This window comes from Salvelinus fontinalis, chromosome 4 (assembly GCF_029448725.1).
Source record: "Salvelinus fontinalis isolate EN_2023a chromosome 4, ASM2944872v1, whole genome shotgun sequence".
Lineage (NCBI taxonomy): Eukaryota > Metazoa > Chordata > Actinopteri > Salmoniformes > Salmonidae > Salvelinus > Salvelinus fontinalis.
Genome location: NC_074668.1, coordinates 51,976,765 through 51,999,896, shown reverse-complemented (window position 1 = coordinate 51,999,896; position 23,132 = coordinate 51,976,765). Strand labels below are relative to the sequence as shown.

The window sequence follows — 23,132 nt, the reverse complement described above, 5'->3', positions numbered from 1 at the left end:
AGGGATTGATAGACAATTTAATTCTTAATACAATTGCGTTATTACATTTTTTAATTTATCCTTACTTTTCAATACAGTTTGCGCCAAGCGAAGCTACGTCAAAAAACATGGCGTCCTAAGCCACTAAAATGTTTCGACAGAAACACGATTTATCATAATAAAAATGTCCTACCTTGAGCTGTTCTTCCATCAGTATCTTGGGCAAAGGATCCTTTCTTGGGAGAAATCGTCTTTTGGTGGAAAGCTGTCCTCTTGCCATGTGGAAATGTCAACTACGTTCGGGATGAACTGAAAAGCGTGACCAACTTTTCACATCGTTGCAAAAATAAATGTCCCAAAATCGCACTAAACGGATATAAATTGCTATAAAACGCTTTAAATTAACTACTTTGTGATGTTTGTAACTCCTATAACGAGTGAAAAGATGACCGGAGAAATATAACAGGCTAAACTAACGCTTGGAACAGGAGAGGGTCGGTGTCTTCCACGCGCGTTACGCAGCAAGAAAAGACTTGCTAGCTAAAGGTTTTTTTCATTTGTAGGGCCTGTGAACGAGCAATCGAGCCCGTTGGAATCGTCATCACGTAAAGGCATCCAGGGGAAGACGTAAGAAGTGTCCGTATAGTCATAGCAACGACAGTGCCCGTTTAAATGACTTCAGAAAAGTGGCCAACGTTTCTCAAATCTGACTCCATGTCAGGGAAATTGCTGTAGAATGGGCTCTGTTCCACTTAGAGACAAAATTTCAACTCCTATAGAAACTATAGACTGTTTTCTATCCAATAATAATAATAATATGCATATTGTACGATCAAGGATTTTGTGGGAAGCCGTTTAAAAAATTAGCCACATTAGCATAAATAGTCTAAACAGCGCCCCCATCCCCAACAGGTTTTAAGAAGCAAATGTCTCTAGTCTCCACAGTTCTTGTTCCAAAATGAGGAGATCATTTTGGGATTGAAAATGAGAGTAGTTATATCATGATAGAAACATTTGAGCATAGCAACATTTGGTAATGATTGTGATTGAGTCTGCATCAGCTGAAGAACAGAGAAGAAACCAGAGGAGGTCAAACAGGATAGCACCCACAATTTTGTCATGTCAGCCGATCTCCCTGTGTTGCAGCTGTTCATTTCAATATGAAAAGATGGGGGGAAAAGTTGTGACACATACATTGGTGAATTTGCAAAGCATGCAAGACAAGAGATACTGATTACCAAGACATATGCACACCACAGTACTTTCTGCCTGCCCCATCTCTCCATCGTGCTGGCAGCATAGCATTAGTGGAAACCAAGACAGTTTCGGGGGGCAGGCCTGGGACAATTTTAGCTAACCCTAACCCTTTCCTAACCTTAACCTAATTCTCCATACCTGCCACGTTAATTCTGCTAAAACTGCTGCGTAAATTCTCCTAACCTGCAACGAAAAGTCACTTTTGCTAGTCAGACCTGCCCTGAGAACAGTCTTGGTTTCCACTAAGGCAATACAGCTTCACACTGGCTTGCCTGCTCTTTCTCTTTGCTAATGATGCGAGTGTGTGTTCAATCTTCGCTCTGTCCATACACTTTTTGGCCATGACATGGATTACCCCAGAGGACACTGCTACTCCAGCTGCTATCTCGTTATCTGACTATGTGTGCTCTCATAATCTGAGAGCATCTGGTCATCACGGTGGTGGCACAGGGCTACTCATTTTTTCCTTAGTGAAAATGTTCTCTTTATTCCCTCTATCACCTGTCTATCTCCTCATTTGAATTCCATGCAGTCACTGTCACATAACTATAAAACTTGGGTGAGCATCCACACTGGAGGAAAGTTTATCGCTCTACAGTAGGCCTACATCTGTCAATCATCTGATGGCCCAAATCAAATTATCGCATGGCTAGGCTATCGGGTAGCCTATTGGAATATAATCAAATAACATAGGGTTTATTGCAACCATCGATGGCACTAGATTCAATTATTGCCAGCTGATGTCTCGTTAAACCATCAATACGCACTAAATTCACCCCCACAGTTGATCACAATTGCAACCATTATTGGTTACCTCATTATCGCTCTCTAAAAGATGATGTTGGTGTTACCTAAGTGTTGCCATTTGAACAATTTAGCCCTTTTTGATCAGACAATGGGCCGTACAATATAAAAAAAATATTTACTTGTTTACCATGCCAAATCTACTGTGGCAATTTATCCAACACTTTGTATGGATGGAAACTAATGCTGATGTAGCCTATATATATATTATTTTATTTGTTTCCTATTTATCTTATCCAAAGGTGTCTGGTATAGTAATTTCTTATCAAGATTGTGGGTAAAATATCCTGGACTGTCCATATTTGAAACGTGTAACTTAATCAAGTAAATCGGGGAGATTGAGTTATTTGTGCCAGATGGGTGTTGGCTGGAATCAAACCCACACGAACACGGTAGGACTATATGTGCACACTGAAGAGAGAATATTACTTGACAGCAAGCCCTGATCCCAATGACTCGACTTCCCCTGCATGGAGAGGAGAACTGCTCATTTTCAGAGATTCACAAGGCTCATTTGAATTTCCTGATGCAGCAGGAAAATTCTCTGCGACAAAAGTGATCAAGTTAAGATCCCACATCTGTACCTTCTCTTCCTCTGTATCCGCTGACAAGTCCACTTTCTATCACTCTACATTTTAAGCTTCTGCCTCCAACCATGGGAAAATCTTCTCCACTTTATCCTCCCTCCTTATTCCTCCACCGCCTCACTCCTCCCTCTCTGTGGACAACTTTGTTAACCACTTTGAAAAAAAGGTTGACGACATCCGCTCATCATTCACTCATAAACTGCTCCCACTCACACAGAACTACCTTATGGCTTGACCTCTTTCTCCAGATGAAATCCTGTGACTAGTGATGTCCACCGGCCCAACAACCTGCCCACTTGACCCCATCCCCTCCTCCCATCTCCAGACCATCTCTGGAGACCTTCTCCCATTCCTCACTTCCCTCATCCCTGACCACTGGCTGCATCCTCTGACTTCAAGAGGGCCAGAGTCACTCCCCTCCTCAGGAAACCAACACTCAACCCCCCTGATGTCAAAAACTACAGACCGGTATCCCTTCTTTCTTTCCTTTCCAAAACACATGTGTGTAGTCTCTGACCAACTCTATCGTTATCTCTCAGAATCATCTTCTTGACCCTACCCAGTAAGGCTTCAAGGCGACTCACTCAACTGAGATCGCTTTCCTTTGTGTCACAGTGGTGCTACGCTCTGCTAAAGCTGACTCTCTTTCCTCTGTTCTCATCCTCCTAAATCTATCCGCCTCTTTCGACACCGTGAACCATCAGATCCTCTTTTCCACCCTCTCAGGGTTAGGTGTCTCAGGCTCTGCACAATCCTACCTGGCAGCCCGCTCCTGCTAGGTGGCGTGGAGAGGATCTGTGTCTGCACCACGTGCTCTCACTACTGGTGTTCCTCGGGGCAAAGGTTCTAGGCCCTTTCCTCTTATCTCTAGTCACTCGGCTCAGTCAAAACATTACATGGTCTCTCCTGTCATTGCTATGCGGATGACACTCAACTACTCTTCCCCCCTTCTGACACCCAGATGGCGACACACATCTCTGTGTGCCTGGCAGACATCTCAGCTTGTATGTCGGCCCACCACCTCAAGATCAACCTCCCATGGAAGGCCTGCTCGCCACAAGACCTCTCCATCACGGTTGACAACTCCACAGTGTCCCCCTCCCAAAGTGCAAAGAATCTTGGCGTGACCCTGGACAACAGCCTGTTGTTCTCTGTAAACATCACAGCACTGACTTGCTCTTGCAGGTTCACGCTCTACAACATCCACAGACTAGGAAGCAGCGTGCACTCAAAAGAATGCTGCTTTAAAAACAACCAAATTTGGGTAAATGTTGGACAGAACACACATTGGGTTAATTTGGCCTAATGATTTCTTTAAGTTTGGCTGTTGATGCTGGGTTATTGAGCCATCTACAGGGTCAGATCAGAAGACTGGAGGCGTGGCCTAGTAGGGGTGGTTCTTTCTGATAGTTAATTTTGGCCACCTGTGAGAGAAAATGTAATTCCGGTTAATCTGTTCTGTTGTATTGTCAACACATGTTAAGGTTGAACACTGACACTTTTGTAGCTTTAAATAAGCTTTACACAAGACTAAACGTTATTTAACTTCTTCTGGCTGCAAGCCCGAAGCCGGGCACAATATGACAACAACCACTTCAAGTGCAGGGCGCGAAATTCAAAATATATTTTTTACAGATTTTATATATTCTTTCACACATTAACAAGTCCAACACAGCAAGCATTTGAAAGATAAACATCTTGTGAATCCAGCCAACATGTCCGATTTTTAAAATGTTTTACAGCGAAAACACCACGTATATTTATGTTAGCTCACCACCAAATACAAAAAAGGACAGACATTTTTCACAGCACAGTTAGGATGCACAAAACCAACCTAACTAACCAAGAACCAACCAAACTAACCAAGAAACAACTTCATCAGATGACAGTCTTATAACATGTTATTCAATAAATCTATGTTTTGTTCGAAAAATGTGCATATTTGAGCTATAAATCAGTTTTACATTGCAGCTACCATCACAGCTACCGTCAGAAATGGCACCGAAGCAGCCAGAGTAATTACAGACACCAACGTCAAATGCCTAAATACTCATCATAAAACATTTCTGAAAAATACATGGTGTACAGCAAATGAAAGACAGGCATCTTGTGATTCCAGACAATATTTCCGATTTCTTAAGTGTTTTACAGCGAAAACACAATATAGCATTATATTAGCTTACCACAATAGCCAGAAACACAATCCATTCCCCAGCAGCAAAAGTTAGCGATCGTAACAAACCAGCAAAAGATATATAATTTTTGACTAACCTTGATAAGCATCATCAGATGACAGTCCTATAACATCAGGTTATACATACACTAATGTTTTGTTCGAACATGTGCATATTTAGAGCTGAAATCAGTGGTTATACATTGTGCTAACATAGCTTCTTTTTCCCACAACGTCCGGATATTTTTCTGGCACTCACATATTCTGACCAAATAACTATTCATAAACATAACTAAAAAATACATGTTGTATAGGAAATGATAGATACACTAGTTCTTAATGCAATCGCCGTGTTAGAATTCTAAAAATAACTTCATTACGATATGCAGTTTACGTTATGGCGAGAGCGTGCCCAAAACCTGGCCGCAAACTACTAGTACAACATGTTCGACAGATATATGAAATAACATCATAAAATGGGTCCTACTTTTGATGATCTTTCATCAGAATGTTGTACAAGGGGTCCTTTGTCCAGAACAATCGTTGTTTGGATTTAGAATGTCCTCTTCTCCAGTCAATTAGCACGGAAAGCTAGCAAAGTGGCGCGAAGCTCTCCTTCCTGAACATACGCAAACAAAGCAACACGCCTAACGTCCTGAAAAAAATTCAATAATCTAATAAAACTATATTGAAAAAACATACTTTACGATGATATTGTCACATGTATCAAATAAAATCAAAGCCGGAGATATTAGTCATCTATAACGACAGCTGTACAGAAGGCAAAACCAGGTCCCTTCACGCGCTCTCCAGAAAACAGGAAACTGGTGACACGTCATACAAAGAGCATTTATTCGACCCCAGATCAAGTTATACACTCCATTTCTTCTCTCACTGCCTGTCGACATCTAGTGGAAGACGTATGAAGTGCATGTATACTGATATATATCAAGGACATTTATAGGCAGGCCCTAGAACAGAGCATCGATTTCAGATTTTCCACTTCCTGTCAGGAAGTTTGCTGCAAAATGAGTTCTGTTTTACTCACAGATAAAATTCAAACGGTTTTAGAAACTAGAGAGTGTTTTCTATCCAATAGTAATAATAATATGCATATTGTACGAGCAAGAATTGAGTACGAGGCCATTTGAAATGGGCACCTTTTATCCGGCTACTCAATACTGCCCCTGCAGCCCAAACAGGTTAAGTGCCTATGCATATCCCAAAAATAAAGCGAGTTACGTGCCATTACATGCTGAGTGTCACCAAACTATGTTTTGAGAAAAACCAGTCAAAGTTTTCAGTTACTTTTAAGACATGTATTTAAATAGTTAGTTAATAACAACTATTTACTTAATACAAAACCAACTCCATTGACATGAGTGCCCATGTTCTTCTTCTTTCACTGTCACTCAGACTCACACACACACTACATATAAATTACATCTTGCTCTAACTATACAGACATAGTGTCTGTCTGCATCGTTGTTGCGCACGTACGTGCACGTATATTTATACACTTGCACGTGTATACATGTACATATTTGTACACATACGTTTGGAAACATATAAGCCGCAGAATGTATTGGCTACATTTACTTTACATGTATATGTGCATACACTGAGTGTACATAACATTAAGAACACCTGCTCTTTCCATGACAGACTGACCAGGTGAAAGCTGCGATCCCTTTTTGTCACTTGTTGAATACACTTCAATCAGTGTAGATGAAGGGGAGGAGACAGATTAAAGAAGGATTTTTAAGCCTTGAGATAATTGGGACATGGATTGTGTGTGTGTGTGTGCCATTCAGAGGGAGAATGGGCAAGACAAAATATTGAAGTGGCTTTGAACGGGGTATGATAGTAAGTGCCAGGCGCACCAGTTTGTGTTAAGAACTGAAACGCTGCTGCATTTTTTTCACGCTCAACAGTTTCCATGTGTATCAAGGATGGTCAACAACCAAAGGACATCCAGTCAACTTCACACAACTGTAGGAAGCATTGGAGTCAACATTGGCCAGCATCCCTGTGGAACGCTTTCGACATATTGCAGAGTCCATGCCCCGACAAATTGAGGATGTTCTGAGGTCAAAAGGGTGGGATGCAACTCAATATTAGGAAGGTGTTCTTAAATACCTCATTAACTTTTTAATTCTGTTGCAGCCCCAATAATAACAGAAAACATAGTTGTATTACTCTAAAGAAAACATACATGTGCAGGACCGTTTTCTTGCAGAGGTTCACGGGAACCAGCGATCTTGCCAATGAGCACTAGACATTTTTCATGCATTTATGTAACCCGTCTTCATGACATATGTCATGTAATCTGTTACTCCCCAACCCTGCTGACAGATAACCAGATACAGAAACGTGCACACTGTACACATTACTCCCTCACAGCCAACTAAACTTCACTAACAGTTGAATGACAAGCACTTACCATTGGTGAGTTAATTCATCTGGTCATGTCTCTTGACCATCTCCTCTGGGATAAAAATAAAATAACAGGGGTTCCCTTTGTTGGACTTCCATTTTTGACATATTCCCCCTCGACTGACTGAAGCACCGTAATTGATGGATCCACCATTAACGGGGTGGTCTTCGATTAAGGGGCTTGACCTCGACTTTGGCGAGCTCGTCGGTGTCTGTGCTGTCTGCGGAGTTGCTGATGGAGATGTTCTCTAGCTCAGCTGTCAAAAAGTAGTCACTACTGATCATCTGAACCAGCTCCCACCACAACATTACTATTTCTCTCTCCTGGGAATCCATCAATGCAGTAGAAAGCTAATCTAGCTAGCCTGATGTGTTACAAGCTAGCCTCCACCGAACCGATGTGAAAGTGCTCAGTTGCTATGTTTCATTCTACATTTATAATATTAAAATCTATGTTTATACTCTGAATTTGGCAATAAGACGTGCAGATTATGAAAGCAAAGACATTATTTTGTTAAAACCAGATGAAACTCCCAAACAGCGAAAAATCGACATTTTGACTAAACACAATGTATATGCAAATTAGCCATAGCGACTATGATAGAGTGCGTCACTCACCACCTGTATTCGGTCTTATGTAGCAAAATTTCAATTTCTGTTTTTTACATTGGATAAAAGTAGAGACTCAGATCTACTGCTTTTGAGGAAACAATGGAAAGTAATTCTGCTTTGAAAGTTGATCAACTTCTAAACTCACTTTTGAGAAAACCGTCTTTCAATGTTTTGGTACAACTACTGGAGAGCCCTTCTTTGTCTACACCCTTTAAGCATTGTTCACACCGTCTTAAGCCCACCCATCTCTTTGAGGGTTGATCCAACCATTCTGTACTAACTTGCCAGCTACTTCCAGACATCTAAGAGAGAGAGAGAACAGCTCACTGAACATTACTCGCCCAGAGCTTATCTGTGGTTTCACGTTCAGACCGCACACTGGACGCTCTGGCCAATAAGTAGGGTTGTTCTGAAAGCTCTGACCTCACAACGACAGTCAAGCACCTAAGCTAACTGGCTAACATTGGCTAGCGACTTCCAGACACATAATGAGAGATCACCCCACTCTGACCATTTTACTCCCAATAGCAGAGCTGGTTAGGCAGTTTTCATGTTATCCAGAGCGTTGGTGACTGTAACTGTGCTGCTGACAACAATTGAATTGCGCTTTGTTGCCAACGTTTACTGACACCGGACATATTCAAAAGCGTTCAAAAATGCTTATTATTCTGCGCTCTGGCACACTAAGACGAGAGAGTCTTTTGTTAAGAAATGTAGCTAGATAGCTGGCTTGGTAAACAATGAATCCCAACGCATGACGTTATGTTAGTTAGCGAGCCAGCTAATGTTAGCTAGCTAACAGTACACTAAATTGAAATGAAAATACTTTGTCAAAAGTAGGGAATAGGGTTCCATTTGGGATGCCATTTGAGATGCAACCAGTGACATATATAAAAGTAACACAGTCGGCCACATTGGCTTTAGGGCTTTAGCTACGGTAGCAGCTAAAAGATAACATCAGGTAGCTACTTCTCTGTAGTGACTCGTAAATGTCCTACTGGTAAAATTGTTTGACACTCATGTGTCATAGTGTTGTATCTGGATATATTTGATATGTCCTAGGGACAAAACTCATAGGGATATCATTCAGTGTAGTTCTTCTATTATGCTGTCAAGACCACAAGATATTTTTTTCCAATGTCCAAATTTTTTCATAACTTACAGGTTCATGGATTTCTTCTTTTTCGTGCAGCCATGTTTAAACTCACGGTTACAGTCAGATTCACTGCATACCTTGGAGGAAAGAAAGGAACACAAAAAGAGAGAGTTAGAACATGAGAAAGGCAGAGAAAAATAAGGAAGAGAGCAAGTACAGTACCAGTCAAAAGTTTGGACACACCTACTCATTCCAGGGTTTCTTCTTTATTTTTACTATTTTCTACATTGTAGAATAATAGTGAACACAAACTATGAAATAACACATGGAATAATGTAGTATACAAAAAAGTGTTAAAACAAATCCAAATATATTTGGTAGCCACTTGTAACGATTCTCGTTGGTGGAAGGAGAGGAGGACCAAAATGCAGCGTGGTACATATCCATAATAACTTTTAATGAGACTGAATACAAAATACAAAAAGAACAAGAGAGTCAAAATGAAAACCGAAACCGTACCGAATGGTGTAAACACTAAAACAACTACCCATAACCCATAGTAGGAAAACAGGCTACCTAAGTATGATTCTCAATCAGAGACAACGATCGACACCTGCCTCTGATTGAGAACCATACTAGGCCAAACACATAGAAATATAACGTATAGAACAAAACATAGAAAAACAAACATAGAATGCCCACCCCAACTCACGCCCTGACCAAACTAAAATAAAGACCTAAAAAAGGAACTAAGGTCAGAACGTGACACCACTATTTGCCTTGATGACAGCATTGCACACTCTTGGTATTCTCTCAACCAGCTTTATGAGGGATGCTTTTCCAACAGTCTTGAAGGAATTCCCACATATGCTGAGCACTTGTTGGCTGCTTTTCCTTCACTCTGCGGTCCAACTCATCCCAAACAATCTCAATTGGGTTGAGGTCGGGAGATTGTGGAGGCCAGGTCATCTGATGCAGCACTCCATTACACTCCTTCTTGGTCAAATAGCCCTTACACAGCCTGGAGGTGTGTTTTGGGTCATTGTTGAAAAACAAATGATAGTCCCACTAAGTGCAAATCAGACGGGATGGCGTATCGCGGAAGAATGCTGTGGTAGCCATGTTGGTTAAGTGTGCCTTGAATTCTAAATAAATCACTGACAGTGTCACCAACAAAGCACCCCCACACCATCACTCCTCCATGCTTCACAGTGGGAACCACAAATCAAAATCAAATTTTATTTGTCACATGTGCCGAATACAACAGGTGTAGACTTACCGTTAAATGCTTACTTACAAGCCCTTAACCAACAATGCAGTTAAAAAGAGTTATGAAAATATTTACTAAATAAACTAAAGTGAGAAAAAAATATATATATATACAAAATCAAAAAGTAACACAATAAAATTACATAACAATAACAAGGCTATGTACAGGGGGAACAGGTACCGAGTCAATGTGCGGGGGTACAGGTTAGACGAGGTAAATTGTAAAGTGACTATACATAGATAATAAACAGCGAGTAGCAGCAGTGTAAAAACAAAGGGGAGGGGGTCAATGTAAATTGTCCGGGTGGCCATTTGATTAATTGTTCAGCAGTCTTATGGATTTGGGGTAGAAGCTGTTAAGGAGTCTTTTGGTCCTAGACTTGGCGCTCCGGTACCGCTTGCCATGTTGTAGCAGAAAGAACAGTCTATGACTTGGGTGACTGGAGTCTTTTACATTTTTTGGGGCCTTCCTCTTACATCGCCTATTATATAAGTCCAGGATGACAGGAAGCTTGGCCCCAGTGATGTACTGGGCTGTACGCACTATCATCTGTAGCGCCTTACGGTCAAATGCTGAGTAGTTGCCATACCAGGCAGTGATACAACTGGTCAGATTGCTCTCAATGGTGCAGCTGTAGAATTTTATGAGGATCTGGGGGGAAAAAGGGGTTGTCGTGCCCTCTTCACAACTGTCTTGATGTGTTTGGACCATGATGGTTTGTTGGTGATGTGGACACCAAGGAACTTGAAACTCTCAACCCGCTCCACTTCAGCCTGGTCGATGTTAATGGGAGCCTATTCCTATAGTCCATGATCTGCTCCTTTGTCTATTGAGATTGCGTAATCTGTAGATCTGTTAGGGCGGTATGCGAATTGGAGTGGGTCTAGGGTTTCCGGCATGATGGTGTTGATGTGAGCCATGCCCAGCCTTTCAACGCACCTCATGGCTACTGTCGTGAGTGCAATTGGGCGGTAATCATTTAGGCAGGTTACCTTTGCTTTTTTGGGCACAGTCTGTTTGAAACATGTAGGTATTACAGACTCGGTCAGGGACGGGTTGAAAATGTCAGTGAAGACACTTGTCAGTTGGTCAGCGCATGCTTTGAGTACACGTCCCAGTAATCCGTCTGCCCCTATGGTTTTGTGAATTTTGACCTGTTTAAAGCTCTTGCTCAAATCCGCTACGGAGAGCGTAATCACAGTCGTACGGAACAGCTGGTGCTCTCATGCATGCTTCGGTGTTGCTTTTATTGACGCGAGCATAAAAGGCATTTAGCTCGTCTGGTAGACTAGAATTACTGGGCAGATCGCAGAGTTTGTAGTCCGTAATATTTTTCAAGCCCTGCCACATCCGTCAGAGCCTGTGTAATAGGATTCAATCTTAGTGCCGTATTGACGCTTTGCCTGTTTGATGGTTCATCTGAGGGCATAGCTGGATTTCTTATAAGCGTCCGGATTAGTGTCCCGCTACTTGAAAGCAGCAGCTCCACCCTCTAGCGCAGTGCGGATGTTGCCTGTAATCCATGGCTTCTGGTTGGGGATTGTCGTACAGTCACTGTGGGGACGATGTCGTCAATATATTTATTGATGAAGCTGGTGACTGAGGTGGTATACTCCTCAATGCCATTGGATGAATCCCAGAACATATTCCAGTCTGTGCTAGCAAAACAGTCCTGTAGCTTAGCATCCGCATCATCTGACTACTTCCGTATTGAGCGAGTCATAGAATTGGTCAGATTTGCCAAATGGAGGGCGGGGGAGAGCTTTGTATGAGTCTCTGTGTGTGGAGTAAAGGTGGTTTCGAGTTTTTTTCCTCTGGTAGCATATGTGACATGCTGGTAGAAATTACGTTAAACAAATTTAAGATTGCCTGCATTAAAGTTCCCGGCGACTAGGAGCGCCGCTTCTGGATGAGCATTTTCTTGTTTGCTTATGGCTTTATACAACTCATTGAGTGTGATCTTACTGCCAGCTTCGGTTTGTGGTGGTAAATAGACGGCTACGAATAATATAGATGAGAACTCTCTTGGTAGATCGCGTGGTCTACAGCCTATCATTAAGTATTCTACCTCAGGCGGGCAATAGCTTGAGACTTCTTTAATATTAGACAATGCACACCAGCAGTTATTGACAAATAGACACACACACCCCCACACCTCGTCTTAGCAGACGTAGCTGCTCTGTTCTGCTGATGCACGGAGAAGCCAGCCAGCTCTACTATATTATCCGTGTCGTCGTTCAGCCACGTCTCGGTGAAACATAAGATATTAGTTAGTGTCCCGTTGGTACGATAGTCTTAATTGTAGATTAATTATAATTGTAATCCAGTTTGTTTTCCATTGACTGCACGTTGGCCAATAATATGGAGGGAAGTTGTGGTTTACCTACTCGTCTGTGAACTCTTACAAGGCACCCCACCCTCCTCCCCCTTTTCCTCCGTCTTTTTCTTCACGCTGATGACTGGGATTTGGGCCTTCTCTTGACAAAGATTCGTATCATATTCTTCGCGTCAGACTCATTAAAGAAAAAATCTTTGTCCAGTTCGAGGTGAGTAATCGCTGTTCTGATGTCCTGAAGCTCTTTTTGGTCATAACAGATGGTAGCAGCAAAATTAGTTACAAAAAATGCGAAAAAACGAACAAATGGCACAGTTGGTTAGGAGCCCGTAAAATGGCAGCCATCCCCTCCGGCGCCATTACATGCGGAGATCATCCGTTCACCTACTCTGCGTCTCACAAAGAAACGCCGATTGGAACCAAAAATCTAAATTTAGGACTCATCAGACCAAAAGGACAGATTTCCACCATTCTAATGTCCATGTCTTGTATTTCTTGGCCCAAGCAAGTCTATTCTTCTTATTGGTGTCCTTTAGTAGTGGTTTCCTTGCAGCAATTCAACCATGAAGGTCTGATTCACGCAGTCTCCTTTGAACAGTTGATGTTGAGATGTGTCTGTTACTTGAACTCTGTGAAGCATTTATTTGGGCTGCAATCTGGGGTGCAACTCTCATGAACTTATCCTCTGCAGCAGAGGTTACTCTGGGTCTTCCTTTCCTGTGGCGGTCCTCATGAGAGCCAGTTTCATCATAGCGCTTGATGGTTTTGGCGACTGCACTTGAAGAAACTTTCAAAGTTCTTGAAATGTTCCGTATTGACTGACATTCATGTCTTAAAGTAATGATGAACTGTCATTTCTCTTTGATTGAGCTGTTCTTGCCATAATATGGACTTGGTCTTTTACCAAATAGGGCTATCTTCTGTATACCACCCCTACCTTGTCACAGCGTAACTGATTGGCTCAAACGCATTAAGAAGGAAAGAAATTACACAAATTAACTTTTAACAAACCTGTTAATTGAAATGCATTCCAGGTGACTACCTCATGAAGCTGGTTGAGAGAATGTCAAGAGTGCAAAGCTGTCATCAAAGCAAATGGTGGCTACTTTGATGAATCTCAAATATAAAATATATTTTGATTTGTTTAACACTTTTTTTGGTTACTACAAGATTCCATATCTGCTATTTCATAGTTCTGATGTCTTCACTATTATTCTACACTGTAGAAAATATAAAAAATTAAGAAAAACCCTGGAATGAGTAGGTGTGTCCAAACTTTTCACTGGTACTGTATATGTATATGTATATACTGTATATATATATTATATATATATAAAAATCCATAATTAACAAACCATATTAGTAATAATGTAAGCATTTCTTGCAAAGGATTGTTACCTCGAACCAGGATTGCCATTACAAAAAATGTAATTTTTGGCAAGCAATTATTATTTTAGCAAACAATTATTGTGAATCATCCTATATTGTCCCTAACAGCTTTACTCCCTACAAAAAGTTGTGGGATACATATACACACACAAACCCAGTCAACCCCTTTCCCCGACAAACAAACAAACTCAGATTCTCAACAGTTTTTCCATCTCTGAGCCCAACTCAGGAAAGGACTTGATTTACGAATGCATTTACCGTTGCAGCTGTTTGAGAAGGCATGCAAAATTGGGCAAAAATCTGCGATTTGATGTGAAGATTTGATTAACCATTGTCAAGTCCTAGGTGATGGAGATCAGATACACCCCATTCCCCTGAAACACACACACGCTGGTCCCCCGTTGTGACCATTTTCCCAGGCATCTCTGTGCAGTCAGACCTTTGATGATTTTGTGCCACCAGGGCCACAATAATATGGCCCCTCTCTGATTGTCCGAGTGTGACCCCCTTCCCATGGGTTACTGCAGCTAATGTTGCCAACACTGCCACTACATGGGTGGGGGCACCCCACCGGCTAGGTACAAGGTCATCAAGGTTCTCATTAGCAGCTTTGAGAATTTCCTTGAATATTATGCTCTCCCATCAGGGGGCTTTGTAGGACCATCCCTGCAACCCTGCGGTCTCTGACCGCATTCATCTTTCTGATGTGTATGTGTATAGGCTACTTACAGTAGGCCCAAAAAACAGTATATGGGGTCACTCAGGTGGCTGTCTAGGGTATAGGTTTGGGAACCATTCCATCATGTTAGGACAATAAATAAATAAACTATATTTATCTTTTATTTTAAAATGGTATATCCAATATCTGCACAAAATGGAAAGCTCTCTCACAACCCCTGCTCACAAACACACATGGGCTCTTGGATTTGCAACCTTTATATTTTTTCCCTCACTTAACTCCACACTTTCCAAACACAAAAACACACACCCCACCTTCCAATACATCCGCACATACCCACGTACTGTGCTTTCCATGTCCTCGGTTTGCTGTGTTTTATCTTTACCATGTTGATATTTGAAGATGTATTATTGAGCTAATTATCCTTTCTTCTAATAGTGTCTTATCAATTGATGAAATACTATAAATGGAAAATGTAATACAAATTATTCTCCAACATCCCCTATCTAGAATGGAATAGTGTAGTTGTACTTTATTTCTTTAATTATTATTTCTTTGTTGTATTGTATTGTATTTTATTGCTTTTCTACAGTGCATTTGGAAAGTATTCAGACTCATTGACTTTTTCTACATTTTGTTACACTACAGCCTTATTCTAAAATTGACTAAATAGTTTTTTTCCCTCATCAATCTACACACAATACCCCATAATGACAAAGCAAAAACAGGTTTTTAGACATTTTAGCTAAAAAAAAAGCATTCAGCCCCTTTACTCAGTACTTTGTTGAAAGACCTTTGGCAGCAATTATAGCCTTTATTTTTCTTGGGTATGATGCTACCAGCTTGACACACCTGTATTTGGGGAGTTTCTCCCATTCTTCTCTGCAGATCCTCTCAAGCTGACAGGTTTGATGGGGAGCAATGCTGCTCAGCTATTTTCAGGTCTCTCCAGAGATGTTGTATCGGATTTAAGTCCACGCTCTTGCTGGGCCACTCAAGAACATTCAGAAACTTGTCCCGAAGCCACTCCAGCATTGTCTTGGCTGTGTGCTTAGAGTCGTTGTCCTGTTGGAAGGTGAACCTTCGCCCCAGTCTGAGGTCCTGAGCGCTCTCAAGTAGGTTTTCATCAAGTATCTTTCTGTGCTTTGCTCTGTTCATTATTGCCTTAATCCTGACTAGTCTCCCAGTCAAACATCCCCTCAGCATGATGCTGCCACCCCCATACTTCACCGTAGGGATGGTGCCAGGTTTCTTCCAGATGTGACGCTTGGCATTTCATCAGACCAGATAATCTTGATTCTCATGGTCTTGAGTTTTTCACCCTCCTGACCAAGGTCCTTCTCCCCCGATTGCTCAGTTTGGCCGGGCGGCCAGCTCAAGGAAGTATCTTGGTGGTTCCAAACTTCTTCCATTTAAGAATGATGGAGGCCACTGTGTTCTTGGGGACCTTCAACGCTGCAGACATTTTTTGGTACCCTTCTCCAGATCTATGCCTAGACACAATCCTGTCTCAGAGCTCTACGGGCAATTTCTTCGACGTCCTGGTTTGTTTTGCTCTGACATGCTATGTCAACTGTGGGACAGGGGTGTGCCTTTTCAAATCATGTCCTATTTATTGAATGTAACACATGTGGACTACAATCAAGTTGTAGAAACATCTTAAGGACGATCAATAGAAAGTCTTTTTATAAAAACCTCTTTTCACTTTGTCATTATGGGGTATTGTGTGTAGATTGTTGAGGAATTGTATTTATTTAATCCATTATAGAATAAGGCTGTAACGTAACAAAATGTGGAAAAAGTCAAGGGGTCTGAATACTTTCCAAAGGCACTATATTTTTCTCACAATCCCTACCATGGCTATTATTGGGTGTTCCATTATTCGACTCCTCTATAGGAACTTTGTTATATTTAGAATAGCCATAGAGTAGTATTTGTGTCTCGGAACATTTGATTATCAATATACAGTTTATCGACTACAAGAGCTACACATTTCCCTTTTAATCTATTCTCCTTGAAGATTGGGTACAGAACTTTGCGCCGTTCTGCAATTTCCTTCGGGAACAGATCATGCCTATTTTTGTGCCAGTAAGACTTTTACCCAGGCTTTTAACCATTCATTTCTCTTTAAAGAAAGCAAATTTGAGCTAGTCTGTATGTCAAGTAAGGCTAATCTCAGAAAGATGTTCTCCTTTTAAAGTTCATTAACGTCCATTTCAATCTTAAACGTTTTGTGTTGTTATCCAGATTGAAGGTTATTGCCCACCAGTATGTGAAGTGCTAATATTTAGTCTAACGTTTTTATCTTGAGGTGAACAGCACCGCCATCTTACTTGCAGTGGTACTTGCAGAGACTTACCTTCCTCCCTGAGAGGAGCATGTAGAGCTGGTGCACCGAGCCTCCGTTCCTTGTCAACTCCTTCCTCAGGGTCTTGGGGGAGGGCCGCATCCAGCCGCCCGGTGGGGGAGCATGGCCTCTGTCCAGGCGGTGGATGGTGCTGTCGGAGATGAAACGTGGCGAGCGCAGCTCCTGCAGCAGACTGCCTTCGCTAAGCGTGCGTCTGTGGAGGACCCTCGGCTCGTCACCGCCGCTCACGCCCTCACCCCGCTTCCTAAAGGGAGAGCACTCCCCGATGCTCCGACGTTCCAGGCCGTCTTTGTCACAGTCCTCCTCATCCTCCTCTTCTTCTCCTTCCCCCATGGGTTCTGTGTTGAAGGAGCGATCGAGGAAGCGCACGTCTGGGACTGTGAGTGAGGAGGACGGAGAGGGGGATAGAGGTATGGCACCCATGCACGCTGTCTCTGACATCTCAGTGGCGCTCTCTCCCTCACCCTGCTGCCTCTCCTCGTATCCCTCCTCCCCTACATTCTCCCTTTCCTTCCAGATGCCCGTTCTCTCCAGGCTCATGCTTTTGCAGGTTTTACCTATGGTACACGGCGGGGGCGTGAGGGGCAACTTCTGTCCGAGGTCCTCTGTGCTGCGCACCACCAGGGGGATGAGGTTCAGAATATTGGCTGGCGTGCTGCTCATGCTGTAGGGTTCGGAGGAAGGGCCATGCGAGGAGGGCTCTTCGGTGGCTTGACGGCCCAGATTTAGGATACCGAGCTCACAATGGACATCAGCCATTGGTTCCAACATCTGTCAACACACAGCGGGGCAACACTCAGCTATTCAATCATTGGTTCATTGCTTTAGCTTTGGAGGCGATCTAGAATGTAGCGAATGTGCCTTTGAAATAACTACATTGCAGTGGGATTGTGCAGAATCCCTGAACTACAAATCACCTCACATCCAAATAACTACATATCATTATGTGATCAAGGTTAACCATTCTGCAACTTGCCTTTCACAAAAGGATATCATTTTGTATAATTCTAGCCTCATCTGACACTGCACAGTGTGAGTTTGAATGGACTTGATAAGAAACAGATATGCAGACAGTAGGAAAATTGCAAAAGTTGAAAAATGTACATAACTTTCCAAAAATGTCCTGGTTTTCCAGAAATCCTGGTTGAAATATTCCTGGAATCAGGAAGGCATAAGCAGGAAATATGGAATTCGCCAACCAGAATTTCTCGAAAGTTGGAAAGAAGTGGAGGGTGTCCATTTCAATTGAACCCTAGTAGGCAGTGTACCTGGTCATGTACAAGTGTATCTCTCTGCTCCAGATGCTTGTCAATGTTCTCCCGCAGGCACTGATGTACCCGCCTCTTCTGCTCCACCGTGTACGCCTCCAGACTGAACAGGCACTCACTCCTCTACAATAGACAACACAGAGAAATAGGGGTAATATTTACTACTGAGAGTTGAACGCCTGCGGTCTTCAGTAACTCAGCTGTCCTACAACACAATATTCTAAAACCAGCTCGTTTATGTCTCGTCTCTCCTCATATGCACTGTTTTAGGTCCCAGAACATCCCTGTTGCTGTAATGAACATTGTTACTTCAATGCAGTCTGCATTTGGGTTTTTACCTGAAACATAATACAGTATTTGTATTTTGTATGGAAATTTGTATTGTTGGATTTGTATATAATAAGTCAAATAATTAAAACAAATTACAAAAGCTCATTCATGTTTACCTCTGTCCAGTGGATGATGTACAACCTCAAAACATCAGCAGGAACTGTACAGGATGAGAGAAAAAAGACATCTTACACAGCATAGAGAAACGGACTGCAAATCCCACATCCTTAAATAGACTTTGTTTATCCTTCGATCGCATCATCCAAAAATTCATCCTTCATATCACTTCCATCCTCTGACATTTCCAAGTAGAGACGAGTAGGGAGGAATTTGATAATTCAGCCCGATAGGACATTCCCACATAGATCCCCCAGCTGATGAGTGCTGCTATGGGGTGTAACGGGAAGGTCAAGGATACACAGCCCCCCCGTCCATCCAAACACCTCGCCTGCCTCTGTACTTGTCGGAGCTGGAGACAAGTCCATTGTTCGAAGCAGACAAGGCATCAATGGGGCATCAGCTGAGCTCCAGTTCCAAAGTCACTGAGGCCTCCACAGTCCCCAAATCCACCCGGCCCCATCCCTCCAGCACAAAGAGGTCCCATCAGCCAACAAAAACACAACACAGGCTTGTGTGTAAGTGTGTGTGCACTATGTGTATCTATGTCTAACTCTCTGTGTGTGTGTGTGTGTGTGTGTGTGTGTGTGTGTGTGTGTGTGTGTGTGTGTGTGTGTGTGTGTGTGGTGTGTGTGGTGTGTGTGGGTGTGTGTGTGTGTGTGTGTGTGCGCTCACCATCCTGCAGGCGGAGCTGGTGGAGGTACAGGGGGCTCTGCAGCACATTACAGTGGCCTGCCTCATCCTCCCTAGTCAGCAGCATCAGGTCTGTGTAGATGAGCAATGTCACCTTCAGGGGGAGACAGAGGGCAAGGCACTGAGTCACAGAGCGTAGTACACAGAACAAAAATAAACACAGTTACAGTTCATATTAGGAAATCAGTCAATATAAATAAATTCATTAGGCCCTAATCTATGGATTTCATATGACTGGGAATACAGAGATGCTTCAGTTGATCACAGATACCTTGAAAAAAGGTAGGGGCGTGGATCAGAAAACCAGTAATTTGCTTCATGCAGGGTGACAGATCTCCTTCGCATAGAGTTGATCAAGATGTTGATTGTGACCTGTGGAATGTTGTCCCACTCTCTTTTAATGGTTGTGCGAAGTTGCTGGATATTGGCGGGAATTGGAACACGTTGTCGTACACGTCGATCCAGAGCATCCCAAACATGCTCAATGGGTGACATGTCTGAGTATGAAGGCCATGGAAAAACTGGGTCATTTTCAGCTTCCAGAAATTGTGTATAGATCCTTGCATTATCATGCTCAAACATGAGGTGATGGGGCAGATGAATGGCACGACAATGAGCCTCAGGATATCGTCACGGTATCACTGTACATTCAAATTGCCATCAATAAAATGCAATTGTGTTCATTGTCCATAGCTTATGCCTGCCCACACCATAACCCCACCGCCACCACAGGACACCTCTGTTCACAATGTTGACATCAAGTCTAACTGCAGTCAGGTGAAGACCCTGGTGAGGACAACGAGCACGCAGATGAGTTTCCCTGAGACAGTTTCTGACAGTTTTTGCAGAAAGTCGATCGGGCAAACCCAGAGTTTCATCAGCTGTCCGGGTGGCTGGTCTCAGATGATCCCGCAATTGAAGAAGCTGGATGTGGATGTCCTGGGCTGGCGTTGTTACACACGGTCTGCGGTTGTGATGCTGTTTGGATGTACTGCCAAATACTCTAAAACAAGGCTGGAGCTGGTATATGTTGGAGAAATTAACATTGAATTCTCTGGCAACGGATCTGTTGGACAGATGCCAATCGCACTCTCCCTCAGCTTGAGACATCTGGGGCATTGTGTTGTGTGACAAAACTGCACATTGTAGAGTGGCCTTTTATTGTCCCAAGCACAAGGTGCACCTGTGTAATGATCATGCTATCTAATCAACTTCTTGATATGCCAGACCTGTCAGATGGATGGATTATCTTGGCAAACAAGAAATGGTCACTAACCGGGATGTAAACAAATTTGTGCACAACATTTATTTATTACATTTTTTGTCTTTGGAATATTTCAGGAATTTTTATTTCAGCTCATGAAACATGGTACCAACACTTTACATGTTGCGTTTTATATTTTTGTTCAGTGTATATACAGTCAGCTCCATAATTATCGGCACCCTTGAAAAGATCAGCAAAAAAGACTGTATAAAATAAATGGTAACACTTTATTTGGAAAGTCCATCCATAATACAAATACTGAGCTATATTATTGTATTCAACAAAGGAATGGGGAAATTACATTATTTTATACCAATACAGTTGCTCAGACAAAGAGATTTTGTTTAACAAGTAATACAAAATAAAGAAATAGTGGTAAAAAATATTGGCACCCCTGTTTATAATACTCTTACACCCTACCCTTGTGATGATAACGACACTGACACTTTTTCTAAAATGTTTTATGAGATTGGAGAACGAATTGGGAGGGATCTTGGCCATTCCTCCATACAGGATCTTTCCAGATCCTTGATATCCTTTGTTTGCTCTTACGGTTTCTGTCTTCTATTCAAACCACAGGTTTTCTATGGTGTTCAAGTCCAGAGACTGAGATGGCCATTGCAAAATTTTGATTTTTGTGGTCAATTAACAATTTTCTTTGTGGATATTGATTAGTACTTGGGGTTATTGTCTTCCTGGAAGATACACTTGTGGCAAAGTGTCATCCTCCTGGCAGAGGCAACCAGGTGTTTGGCTAAAACCTCCTGGTACTTGGTAAAGTTCATGATGTTGTTGACCTTAACAAGGGCCCCAGGACAAGTGGAAGCAAAATAGCCACCACCATATTCTCCCGTAGGTATCAGGTACTTTTCTGCATATGCTTCTAGTTTTCAAAGTCAAACCCACCCAGGGCCGTAGCCTCAGTGCTTTCAGAAAATATTCACACCCCTTGACTTTTTCCACATTTTGTTGTGTTACAGCCTGAATTCAAAACTGATTAAATTGAGATTTTGTGTCACTGGCCTACATACAATACCCCATAATGTCAAAGTGGAATTATGTTTAGAAATGTTGACAAATTAATAAAAGATTAAAAGCTGAAATGTCTTGAGTCAATAAATATTCAACCCAAATTCGGGAGTAAACATTTGCTTAACAACTCACATAATAAGTTGCATGGACTGTGTGTGCAATAATAGTGTTTAACATGATTTTTGAATGACTAACTCATCTCTGTACCCCACACAAACAATTATCTGTAAGGTCCCTCATTTGAGCAGTGAATTTCAAACACTGATTCAACGACAAAGACCAGGGAGGTTTTCCAATTCCTCGCAAAGAAGGACACCTATTGGTAGATGGATAAACAATTTAAACAAAGCAGACATTGAATATCCCTTTGAGCATGGTGAAGTTATTAATTACACTTTGGCTGGTGTATCAATACACCCAGTCACTAAAAAGAAACAGGCATCCTTCCAAACACGTTATTGAGTACCACTGTTCATAATTTCAAGCCTGCTGGTGGCTGCATCATGTCATGAGTATGCTTGTCATCGACAAGGACAAGGGAGTTTTTTTTAAATAAAAAGAAACGGAATAGAGCTAAGCACAACAAAATCCATAGTTCACTCTGCTTTCCAACAGACACTGGGAGACAAATTCACCTTTCAGTAGAACAATATCCTAAAACAAGGCCAAATATAGACAAGAGTTGCTTTCCAAAACTTAGTTACAATTCTGCCTTAAATCTCCTTGAAGATCTAGCAATGATCAACAACAAACTTTAACTTTACATTTTTTTAAAGAATAATGTTAAAATATTGTACAATCCAGATGTGCAAAGCTCTTACAGACTTACCCAGAAAGACTCACAGCTGTAATCACTGCCAAAGGTAATTCTAACAGGGATGTGAATGCTTATGAATTCAGAAAGTATTCCGACCCCTTGACTTTTTCAACATTTTGTTACATTAGACTTATTCTGCAATTGATTACATCGTTTCCCCCCCTTATCAATCTACTCACAATAACCCATAATGACAAAGCAAAAACAAATTTTTTGAAATTTGAGCAAATGTATAAAAAAATTCTAACTAAAATATCACATTGACAAAAGTCTCAGCGATCACTGCTTCATTGCCTGCGTGTCACGTTCCTGACCTATTTCTGTTAGTTTGTTGTATGTGTTAGTTGGTCAGGACGTGAGTTTGGGTGGGCATTCTATGTTTTCTGTTTCTATGTTGGTTTAAGGGTTGCCTGGTATGGCTCTCAATTAGAGGCAGGTGTTTGGCGTTTCCTCTAATTGAGAGTCATATTTAGGTAGGTTGTTTCACAGTGTTCGTTGTGGGTGGTTGTCTCCTGTGTCAGTGTTTGTCGCACCATACGGTACTGTTCGGTTTGTTTGTACATCGTTCTTTTTGTGTAGTCTATTTTTCCCTGTTCGTGCGTTCTTAGTGTTTTATGTAAGTTCGT

The 23,132-nt window shown here is 42.0% G+C and overlaps 1 protein-coding gene across 2 annotated transcripts in view; it reads right to left on the bottom strand.

The window, feature by feature from the left end:
* Positions 1-23,132, bottom strand: part of LOC129853977 (regulator of G-protein signaling 3-like) — a 92,384-nt gene that overhangs the window by 22,665 nt on the left and 46,587 nt on the right. For both annotated transcript variants that reach the window (XM_055920552.1, XM_055920551.1), the window contains 5 exons: positions 19,376-19,487; positions 18,700-18,743; positions 18,254-18,376; positions 16,977-17,756; positions 9,011-9,081 (listed from right to left, as the gene is read on the bottom strand). In XM_055920552.1, the coding sequence (XP_055776527.1) occupies positions 9,011-9,081; positions 16,977-17,756; positions 18,254-18,376; positions 18,700-18,743; positions 19,376-19,487 (1,130 nt within the window). The remainder of the gene's footprint in view (positions 1-9,010; positions 9,082-16,976; positions 17,757-18,253; positions 18,377-18,699; positions 18,744-19,375; positions 19,488-23,132) is intronic.